We start from the raw sequence: 11,400 nt of genomic DNA, 5'->3' as shown, positions 1-11,400 counted from the left end.
CTCCTGGCTCTGCACTCAGGAATCACCCCTGGTGGTGGTCAGGGGACCATATGGGATGCTGGGAATCGAACTCGGGTCGGCTGTGTGCAAGGCAAACGCCCTACCTGCTGTGCTATCGCTCCAGCCCATGGTGGCATGACATTTTATACTCCCGTCTGGGAGGAGCAGCCTTTGAGATCTGGAGGGTGGCCAATGAGGAGGCAGGGTGTGGCAGGGTGTGGCTTTTGGGTGTGATCCCTGGGTCACTGGAGATTGGGAGATAGCAGGCTGTTCCGGTCCGTTGAGGCCAGAGTCCAAAGTCACCCTCCACTGTACACTTCCTTTTAACTCCCAAACATAAAGCTGTCCCGAGGAATTTGGTCCCCTCCACTGCCACATGGATGCTATAAAGCTTTACACTTTGCATTCAAATTTCTCCATTTTGAGTGTTTTGTTTGTTTGTTTAAAGTGAGAGATTCAAGGAGAGGTTCTTATTTTTCCATTTTGCCTCCAAATGTCCAGTTGCTGAGCACTGTTACTGAGAGGCTCCCGAATCTACTTTCGCACCTGCCTCTGACACCTCTCCACGCGCCCCCATTCCTCATCCAGCAGTCACAATGATTTAAAAAAAAAATGACAAGAGACTCCAGCCACGGCTTCCTCCCTTCATGTCCCGACTCCCGCCACTGCCTTTCCCAGGTAACAGCCGTGCTCCACGGACTGGACCGCCGCTCTGCTCATTCCTCACTCCCAGCAAGCTCTACTCCCCAGCTACAAATCAACTTCCACTTTTTTTTGGTCGGACGTTTTGGGGCTACACCCGGCTGTGTGCAGTGGTTTCTCCTGGCTCTGTGCTCAGGGGTCCCCCCCAGCAGTGCTCTGGGGACAAGGTTGGTGCTGGGATCCGGGGTCAGCTGAGTGCAAGGCAAGTACCTTAATCCCTTTACTCTCTTTCGACCCACAACTTAATTTTCCTCCCAATTTTTATTTCTTCTTCTTCTTCTTTTTTTTTTTGCTACACCCAGCAATACTCTGGGTTTACTCCTGGCTCTGCACTCAGGGGCCACCCCTGGCCGGGCTAGAGGGACCATCTGGGATGAGGGGATCCAGCTTGGGTAGGCCACGTGCAAGGCAACGCTGTACCATGCTCCAGCCCCACCTCCTCCCAGCTTCTAAATATTTTCACGGGTTTTGAGCGCCTACGGGGGGCACATGCCCTGGATCACTGGGGTCAGCTATAATCAAAGGAAATTTCTCTGGTCCAATGAACCCACCTGTTACAGTGGTCGCCCACTCCCCTCTTTCCCCCGTCCCTGCTTTTCGTTGTTGTCTTTCAGGCCGCACCCGGTGGTGCTGGCAGCTAGCTACCCACAGCGACTTTAAGGGCTCGGGGAGACGCGGTGCCAGGGTTTGGAAGGGCCTCCCGCCCTGTCTCAGGGCCCGCCAGCCTTTTCTCTACAGCCCTTCCAAACCAAGCCGCATTTCCTATAAAATCCGTTCACTTTTCATTTTATTTTTAAAATTTAAATTAAAAATAATTTTCAATTTATTTTCTAAATTAAAACTTAAATTTTAAATTAAAATTTTTAAATTAAAAATAAAATTTTATAAGGTTATTCACAATAATTTATTACATTCAATATTCCAACACCAGTCCCACCACCATTACGCCTTCTCACCAACATCACTTCGCATTTTCCCAACCACCACCCAAGCCTGCCCCAAGAACGGGTCCTAAATAATTGATTTCTTTATTTGACTTTTGGGGTCACGCCCGGCGATGCTCAGGGGTTACTCCTGGCTCTGCACTCAGGAATGACTCCTGGCAGTGCTCAGGGGACCATATGGGATGCTGGGAATCGAACCCGGGTTGGCCGTGTGCAAGGCAAACGCCCTAGCCGCTGTGCTATCGCTCCGGCCCCTAAATAATTTATTTTGTATTGCTAACTATGAATAATTCTCTAAAAATGATCCAAAACGGTCTCCTTAGGAGAGAGTGTGCAGATTGTTGCACCTCACCCTGGAAAGCCCTTCCCTCGTTCCAGGCTTTCCCCGGATTCCCAGACGTCCCACCAGACGCTCCCAGAAAGCCGACTGCCCCTTGCCAGCGCCAGGGCGGGACGCCGGCCTGCACCGGGACGTAAATAATTCAGGGCAGCTGCTGGGAGGAAGGAGAGCCGAGACGGCGCGGGTAGCCCGCCCGGGCGCCGTCCTGCTTCCCGCGGGCCGTGCGCGCCCCCTGTCGGCAGCGCCAGCCCCGGCCCTGCCGGCCCGGCCGGAAGTGACTCGCCGGCTCCGAAGCAACCAAAATGGCAGCCCGCCGGAAGCGCCGGAGAAAGCGGCGCCGGAAGTCACGCGCCGGAAAGTTGCGCCCTGGAAAGAGACCCGACTCCCAAGAGGAAGTCATGTCCGTCTGGTGTTCTGCCAAAACGGGCCCTCCGGGAGTCGAGCCCGGCAGAAAGTGCGTTCCGCGCATGCAGGGGCCCGGGAGCCACGTGGGGCCGTGGAGCGTTTCCGGTGCGGGTGGCGGCAGCGCTGAAGCTTGAGCGTGTCTACTGCAAGGGTGAGAAGAGGGGCTCGGGGGTCCCGAGGAGGAAGAGGAGGATCGGAGGAGGAGGAGGATGAGGAGGGGGATCGGGGAGCGGGTGGCCTCTGCGCCGCGGGGGACGCGCGGATGGGAGGACGAGAGGGGCCGCAGGTGCCAACCTGCCACCCTGCTTCGCGTCACGCCGACTCGCCTTCGTCGGCCGCTGCCGGGTCCATTGGGCGCGGCCTCGGGACCCGACCCCCTTATTTATCTCCCTCCGTTCTCTGGTTGGCGAATGCAAGGCGGCGGTGAGCGCGGTGGGTCTCCAGCGCCACTTAGAGTTTTGGTACCCCGCGCCCACCCCTCCGGCGCCCCCGTAAGAGACATTTGTGGCCCGTCCGGCCCATTTTCTCCTGGGCATTGCACGCCTGCCTGGCTGGACATTCCCCTCGCGGGGGCCTCGCGGGACCTGGGGGCCCGACCCTCTTCTTGGAGGGGCGCCGCGATGAGCTTGGAGCACGTTTCTGCTTTGCTGTTCACGGCCTTGTGAATGGGGGGCCCGAGGCCCGGCCGAGCCCGCCCCGCCGTGTGCAGGTGGGGACGGCCAGGGGTCCGCTCAGGTGCTGGAACCGGAGGTCATTGTTCAGAGGGACGCGGTGCCGCGCGCCGCATCCGCCTGCCCCCCTCCGCCCCCGCCACCCTGCGGAGAGCCCGGGCCTGCGCCTCTTCCCTGAGATAGGAGGGTCCGGGGTGGGGGGACTCCCCCAGGCCTCCCAGCCGGGTGGGCTGCGTCCCAGGCGACTGCCGGCCTTAGATCTCCCACAGGCCACCTCCGACTGGTCGAGTTGTTCCTTCGCGTAGCGTTGGGGAGTCTGCATGTGGCTCCTCGGTTCAGTGCTCCTGATCTGTTTCCTAACGTATGAAGCGAAGGGGATTGCCATACTCTCAAGCTTTCTCCCAGTTCTCCCGCCCTGGCTGTGGCAGTAGGTAGAACGGTCCCATGTTGTTCCAGACCTGACTTGAATTTCTCTGTAGTTTGCCTCACCTGGATGGATAAGAAAGACTAGTCTGTTTCTTTTGTTGTTGAGGGGGTGGTTTATGCACTAACTGTGCTCAGGGCCCACTCGTGGCGCTGCTCCGGGGACCATATGTAACTGACCCTGCTGAGCAAACCCCCAGTCGGTCACATATAAGGCAATGCCTTACCCCCTGTATCATCCCCTTCCCTCCCTTAAAAAAAAAAAGCTCCTTAGTTCCAGCACAGTATTGGGTATACAGTCAATGCTTAGTAGAAACTTGTAATCAAATGGAATAGAAATTACAGCTGCTGGGGCCAGAGCTGTAGTACAGCGTGGAGGGCATTTGCCTTGCAGCCACTCTTGTTCCATCTCGGGCATCCCATGTGATTGCCCAGAAGTAGTTCACGAGTGCAGAGCCAGGAGTAACCCCTGAGCATATCCGGGTGTGACCCAAAAAACAAAAATAAAATTAAAAAAAAAAAAAACACACAGCTCCTGGGTCAGAGTGGCTGTGTAGGGGGTAGGGTTCCTCTTGCCTTGGGTTCAGCCCCGGCCATTCATAGGGTCCCCTGAGCCCTGCTTGGAATGATTGATCCCTGGGCTCAGAGCCAGATCCTGAGCACCACTGGGTATGGCCCCAAACCAAAACAAAAAAAGAAATCGCAGCTTCTGCTATTGGACACCCCTATCACCATTTATTGATTGACAGGGAATTCCAACAGGAATTGTTTTTTGAGGGTGTGGGGGAGTTCACACCCGGTGGTGGTGCTGGAAGGAAGAACACCTGGCTTGGTTCTTGGGGGGCTCTCTCCCCTGGTGCTGAGGGCACAGCAGCTTCCATACGGAAAGCTTGCACCCCAGCCCCTTGAGTCACCTCCCTCGCCCCAGGAATTGCAGTTTTTTTTTCAACAAGATGGGGAATTGACCTCCCAGATTTAAAGCAGCTTATGGGGTAATCCGCTGAGAGGGATAAGGATGCCAGTATATTCAGTATGCTTCCTCCCCCACCTGCCTGTCCCCAGGACCATGGCCAACTGTGAGCGAACGTTCATTGCCATCAAGCCAGATGGGGTCCAGCGCGGGCTTGTGGGCGAGATCATCAAGCGTTTTGAGCTGAAGGGCTTTCGCCTGGTTGGGATGAAGTTCATCCAGGTAAGACGGCGGCAGCCCTCCCCTCTCTTTTCTTTGGTGTTAGAGGGGAACGCCAGTGGTCGGGCCTGTTGGAGGGTGAACTCAGATAACTGGAAACCGGAAACTCTCGGTGGCTGAGGGTTGTGGGTGATTCTTGAATCACATTGAACTATTACGGGACTTGCATATAAGTATTCTTGTTTTGGGTCACACCCAGAGACGCTCAAGGGTTACTCCTGGCTCTGCACTCAGGAATTATTCCTGACGGTGCTCGGGGGACCATATGGGATGCTGGGGATCAAACCTGGGTCAGCCCTGTGCAGTTTCCCCACAGTGCTATTGCTCGGCCCCCACGTAAGTGATCTGCAAAAGGCAGAGTTCGAGATTACTGGAAAACCTGATTTCCAACGCAAAGCTCTGGGCATTGTTGTTGTTGTTGTTTGGTTCTTAGATCATTTGCTGACTCCTTTTCATCCTTTTCCCTGGGAACTAGGCTTCTGAAGACCTCCTTAAGGAGCACTACATTGACCTGAAGGACCGCCCGTTCTTTGGTGGCCTGGTGAAGTACATGCATTCGGGACCAGTGGTCGCCATGGTGAGTGCTATGGTGGAGGGGTACTCCATGAATGCCTCCGTTAGGAGGAAGGATTGAGTATTGCTTCCACCGCTCAGTAACCATGGATGTGGAGGAGGCTGGGGCGGGGAGGGAGGTACTGTTGGGGTGAGCGCTATCTCCCCGGCCAGCCAACAACAAAAGGCATTTACTGAACCGAAGAAGGGTGGGGCCTGGCAGATTGTCAGTTCCTAGAGGGCAGGAGCTGTGTTCTTTTTTTTTTTTGGTTTTGGGCCACACCTGACAATGCACAGTGGTTACTCCTGGCTTTGCACTCAGGAATTATTCCTGGTGGTGCTCAGGGGACCATATGGGATGCTGGGAATCGAACCCGGGTCTGCCGCGTGCAAGGCAAATGCCCTACCCGCTGTGCTATTGCTCCAGCCCCTGGAACTGTGTTCTTTACAGTAGCTCTTCTCCAGGTGGATATTGTCATCTATGTCCCAGGCTTTTTCTGAACACTGGGAAGGGGTCACGAATAAGGTCAAGTAGGTGCCTGTTTCCATGGCATTCCATCTTAAAAAGGGAGTGTGGACAGATAATTAAGAAACCTTAAACAGATCTGTCAGGTAATGATTGGTGACAGGCACAAATGTGAAGTCAGATAGGGGACGACAAGTGACTCTGGTTGAGGAACAGGGTTTTCAAACTGGAATCTGAGCAGGAGGCAGCTGTGAGTAAAATTGCAGTGAAGAACATTTTCAGTGTAGGAAACCGAAAGTGCAAAGGCCCTGGCGTGGGACTTCGGGAAATTAGGGGTGACAGGTGAAAGGGACAGTCAGATGAGCTGAGTTCAGAAGTACAGTAAGGGCTCATTCATACAGAGCTTTGTTGGCTGCTTATTCCAGGAGGGTTGAGAAGCTACAAGAGGTTTATACTCAGCATTTAATTCATTGATTTATTTTAGTGTGGGTTTTGGGCCCTATCCAGCAGCATTCAGGGCTGACTCCTGGCTCTGTGCTAGGGAATAATAGGTGCTTCATATTTGGGTGTCTTCTCCAGGGTGGGTTTTTTTTTTTTTTTCTTTTTTGGGTCACACCTGGCGATGCACAGGGGTTACTCCTGGCTCTGCACTCAGGAATTACTCCTATTACTCCTGGTGGTGCTCAGGGGACCATATGGGTTGCTGGGATTCGAACTTGAGCTGGCGGGTTGGCCATATGCAAGGCAGACGCCCTACCCACCGTACTATTGCTCCAGCCCCTTCTCCAGGGTGTTTTCCCCCTCCCCCCTTCTCCTTTCTTTTAAATGTTTTCCAAGCTTCCTACTAAGATTAGTCTTCTCTCTTTTGTTCTGAGGTCTGGGAGGGTCTGAACGTCGTGAAGACAGGCCGGGTGATGCTCGGGGAGACCAACCCAGCGGACTCTAAGCCAGGGACCATCCGAGGGGACTTCTGCATCCAGGTTGGCAGGTGAGAGTCGGTGTTTGTTTTCCCCTTGGGCGTTGGGGGAGAGGGTGGTATCAGGGTTGGGACTTTTTACTTGTGTCCCAGTTCCTTGAGCCGTTTCCCTAGTTTGAAAGTTGGTGCTCCTTTTCCCTTTTTTGCTTTGTTTTGTTTTTGGACTTCATCGGTGCTCATCACTTACTCCAGGTTCCGAGCTCAGGATTACTCCTGGCTGGGCTTAGGGCACATGGGGTGCCGGGAACTATATGCAAGGCAAAGGCCCTACCTAGTGTACTACCTTTCGGTCCCTGAGAGTTGGTGCTTTTTTGAAATTTGAGTTTGGTCCCTAAAGAATCTGGGTTCCCAAATCTGGACTTGAGACTTACACAGAGCTAGCTAGTCTTTGTTTTGGGGCCACACCCAGCTCATTGCAGGGGCTCAAACCCTGACCTCTCGCCTGCTGGTCATACTCCCCAGCCCGTTGAGTTCTCGTTCTGCCCCTGCGGATCTGTTTTAGCCAGACGTTGTTTTCCTTCCTCTTTTTTGTTTTTAGTTTTGGGGCCACATTTGGTGGTGCTCAGACCTAACTTAGGGCTCTGTGCTCAGAGATCCCTCTCAGAGGTCCTCAGGGTACCATATGCCATGCTGGGGGTCGAAATTGGCTTGGCCGCACACAAGGCGAGCACCCTACCCTTCTTCCTACCGTCCTACCTTCCTTTCCCTTAAGTTCGTCTTTTCAGGGACCCTGCTGTTCATCAGCCTGTTTATCAGCATCCAGGGGCTGCTATTACTCTTGGGAAAGGAAAGTTTGATAGAACTTTGCGGGCCAGAGTCCTTCCTAAGGGTTCTCGCTTCCGGCTATTGCTAGGAGGGCTGGCAGTGCAGGGTGCATTCTGCATTCGTGTTGTGGAGCTCCGTCGCTGTTGCAGTCGCTACAGGCCTTCGGGCACTTGGGAGTACAAGGCTTCTGGCAGTGGAATCCGGGTTGTGATCACATGGCTTTATCTTCCCCTCCAGGAACATCATCCATGGTAGCGACTCTGTGGAGAGTGCAGAGAAGGAGATTGGCTTGTGGTTTAGCCCCGAGGAGCTGGTCAGCTACAAGAGCTGTGCCCAAAACTGGATCTACGAATGAGCGGGACACGCCACCAGCTTGCTCCACTCCGTTTCCTTGTCGCTCATCCCGGGACCCAGCCATAGCAATTCTAGTCATCTCAGAACTTCCCGACATTCCAGAGGGAAACTGGGAGCCAGGGGTGCTCTCGGTACAGTGTTAAGTGCTGCCGTCAAATTAAAACGTTTCATTCCAACGGAGGAGTTTCTTTGTGGGTTTTCTTGAAAAGTCGTTTTATTGTTGTGGAATTGGTCGTGTCATACAGTTGGTGGTGGTGTGGTATGCTGTCGTGTAGATTGGCAATGTGACCCTGGGCTCTCAGGTGGGGCAGTGCCCGAGTCCATGGCTGCAGAAGTTCCAGGCAGGTGTCTGCCATTGGGCCACATACTCTGGTCCCTTTGGGTTGCTAGTGTTTCCATATTCCTTGTACAATAGTTACTAGTGTTACTGTATTGCCTTGTAACTTTTCCCTCTTATGTGCCCTGGATAACTTGATCAGAAAGTATCAGCATAATGTAAATTCTTATATTGGCCTTGCAGGAAAGACTAGAGGGGGTTGGAGTGCCAGGCATGGCGCTAGTCTTGAATGTGGATCAATCCTCAGCACCCCACATAGTCCCCTGTGTCCTTTTAGGAGTGACACAGAGCCAGGAGTAAGCCCTGAGCAATGCCAGGTGTGGTCCCCAAACAAAAAAACAGATATCGAACTTATCTTCTATAGATAAAAATCCAGTTTGAAAGTAAAGAGATAGTACAGGGGTTAAGGCACCTGTCACTACTGGTGTGGTCCCTGGCTCCCCATATGTTTCCAGAATACTGCCAGGAGTAATCCCTGAGCACAGCCTGTGTGCCCCAAAACTAAAAGAGTAAGATTTTTTGGAAAAGGTAAACCAAGGACAAACCCCTTTTCTTTAGTCTTTGAGATAGGTGTTTTAGCCTAATCATCATAATCCCATTGATTGTTGAATTTCTCAAGCAGTCTCAGTAACGTCTCCATTCGTCCTGCCCTGAGATAGAAGCCTCTCCTTACTCGTTCTTCCCAATGATGCCGCATTGGAGGCTCTTTCAGGCTCATGGGACCGAGACCCAGCTTGTTACTGGTTTGGGCATATAAATACACCATGGGGAGTTTGCGAGGCTCTCCCATGTGGGCAGGAAACTCGGTGGCCTGCGGGTTCTCCCAGAGGGAGAAGTAGACTATAAGATATCAAGTGGCCACAAAGTGGCTGCGTGGTTCCGGGAGCTTGCTTTTAAGCTTGATTTTTTTTTTTTTGGGTGGGGGAAAGTGGGGGTACACCCAGTGATGCTTAGGGTTTCTGGTTCTGCACTGAGGCATCACTCCTGGTGGCTTAGGGGGATATATGGGATGCTAGGTAAGCACCCTTCATGCTGAACTATTGCTCCAGGCCCCTAATACCCACGTTTGACCCAGCTTCCAGTGCACTTTCTGTTTCACACAAATCTTGGCTTCTTTTGGGGTGGAGATGAAGGGAATTGTGAGATTTGTCTTAGAAAAAAACACCTGAAAAGAGTGCCTTTTTTGGCAAATGAAACAAGTTGAGAAGGACATTGACCAGCACAGTGAGAACAGATTCAGAGGGAGTAGAAAGGGTCTGATTTTATGTGCAGTGGAAGCAAGCGTGACATCACAGCTTATGCATATTCTAGTAGTTTGTTGGAAACTCATCCATATTCATGAGGGAGAGCAGTCAGCCTGTACAACTGAACATGTCACAGAAAATGGTGGAGAGGGGTTGGAGAGAGTTCAGTGGGGAAGGTGTTTGCCTTGCGTACAGCCTACCTGGCTTCAATCCCCAGCATCCGATGTGGTCTCCCAAGCCCACCAAGAGTGATCCCCGAGTGCAGAGTCAGGAGTTAGTTCTGAGGAAAAAAAGAAAATGGGGGAAATGGAGAAACATCAGGAGGTATATTTTAGGTTGGTGATAAAAGCTAAGGAGACTGGAGGATGAAATGGGTCCTGCTGCCAGTGTACGGTGGCTGGTACCTGCTGGCAAAGGGCCTGGGGCCCTCCATTGTGCAAAAGTGTCCTTACAGTCTTCTGTGGGACCAGAAGCAATAGAGTGCCACGGGACAGCTCTTCCCAGGGAAAGGCCTGGGCTGGCATCTCACCTACCTGCCAGGCTGTGAGTGCTGAACACCCGTCTCAGGCTAGTCCTAGTTTTTCTTAACCTGAGTCCTACACTTACCAGGCAAGAGAAGGGGAGAGATTGCACACAGCTTTGACACGGGGAACGGATATGTGAGTGGAGAGGCTGGAAGTTTAGGCCTTCCCAGTCCAGGGGTCCTTCCAGGAAAGACAGGACAGCTGAGGGGTGCTGCTCGCGACACCCCCAGGCCGGCTCTGATGGGGAAGAGGCACTCCCATAGCCTGAGAAACATCCACAAAATCCCCAGATTCACATTATTGATGTTCGTTGACTGCAGGAAGGAAGCCCAAATGGAAGTACGTTTGAGGCTATAGACCAGGGGCCCGGGAAGGTGCTTGCCCCCGAAGCAGAGCGAGGATTGGCGGTGCCCCACTGCTGGGAGCCTGGAAATTTAACAGGGGTTACTAAAGACCTGGGCTGCCACCTCATGTCCGTGCCAGGCTATGAGGGGCCACGAGGCCATGGCACATGCTTCTTGTGCTCAGTCACTATGCCATGGGGGAGGGGGGGAGACAGCTCAGTTCTCTCTGGGGACAGACACGGGCTGGACCTGGGTCAGGAGCGAGGAGACACTCCCACACAGGGGCAACCTCTAGGGCTGGGAGGAGGCCTGAGCCCAGGGAGGAATCTTGAATCTGGTCAAGGGTGTGTCTCAGGCTGAGCTCCGGGAAACTGAGCACGTGGTGACTGGCTGAGCAGCAGAGATTATCAGCGTGGGAACCAAAGGAGGCAGCTATGTGTGTGACCTGGAGATGGGGCAGGGAGGGAGACGGGGGTATCATTCTTCCCCCCTATCATGGATGAGAAGCAGCGTTATTGGCAACAATTTGGCAGGCTGGAATATGGACTTATGTCCTTAAGTGCCCATTTTGTCTGCATAGACACAAGAAGAGTTTTTTTGGTCTGCTTTTAGATGTGGGGGGAGTGTTTGGGGCCACACCTAGTGGTGCTCAGGGGCTAGTCAGGCCGCATGGCTGCATGCATGGCAAGAGTACTCTCTCTGGCACGCTATATGGTCCCCAGAGCACTGCCAGGAGTAATTTCCGAGTTCAGAGTAACCCCTGAGTATTGCCAGATGTGGCTCAAAATCAAAACAAAAGGAGGGGCCTGAGAGTTGGTATAGGAGGTAGGGCACTTGCCTTGCAAGCAGCCAACCTGGGTTCCATTCCCATGTGGTCCCCAGAGCCCTGAGCACAGAGCCAGGAATAACCCCTGAGCATCACAGGGTAGCACTGTAGCACTGTTGTCTTCTTGTTCATTGATTTGCTTGAACGGGCACCAGTAACCTCTCCATTGTGAGACTTTACTGGTGTTACTATTGTTACAAAACATTGTTACAAAAACAGTTGCTACTGTTTTTGGCATATGGAATAAACCACGGGGAGTTTGCCAGGCTCTGCCATGCGGGCGGGATACGCTCAGTACCTTACTGGGCTCTACAGAGGGACGGAGGAATCAAACCCGG

At 53.2% G+C, this 11,400-nt stretch overlaps 1 protein-coding gene across 1 annotated transcript; it reads left to right on the top strand.

Moving 5' to 3' along the window:
- The first annotated feature begins 2,393 nt into the window (after positions 1-2,393).
- Positions 2,394-7,963, top strand: LOC105943015 (nucleoside diphosphate kinase A). The gene is made up of 5 exons (XM_012932807.2): positions 2,394-2,542; positions 4,548-4,677; positions 5,150-5,251; positions 6,568-6,680; positions 7,671-7,963. Exons 2-5 carry the CDS (start codon positions 4,552-4,554, stop codon positions 7,786-7,788), a joined length of 459 nt encoding a protein of 152 aa, XP_012788261.1. The 5' UTR covers positions 2,394-2,542; positions 4,548-4,551; the 3' UTR covers positions 7,789-7,963.
- Positions 7,964-11,400: the final 3,437 nt, after the last annotated feature.

The sequence above is a fragment of the Sorex araneus genome, chromosome 3 (genome assembly GCF_027595985.1).
Source record: "Sorex araneus isolate mSorAra2 chromosome 3, mSorAra2.pri, whole genome shotgun sequence".
Taxonomy (NCBI): Eukaryota; Metazoa; Chordata; class Mammalia; order Eulipotyphla; family Soricidae; genus Sorex; species Sorex araneus.
This window is presented reverse-complemented; position numbering and strand designations above follow the sequence as displayed.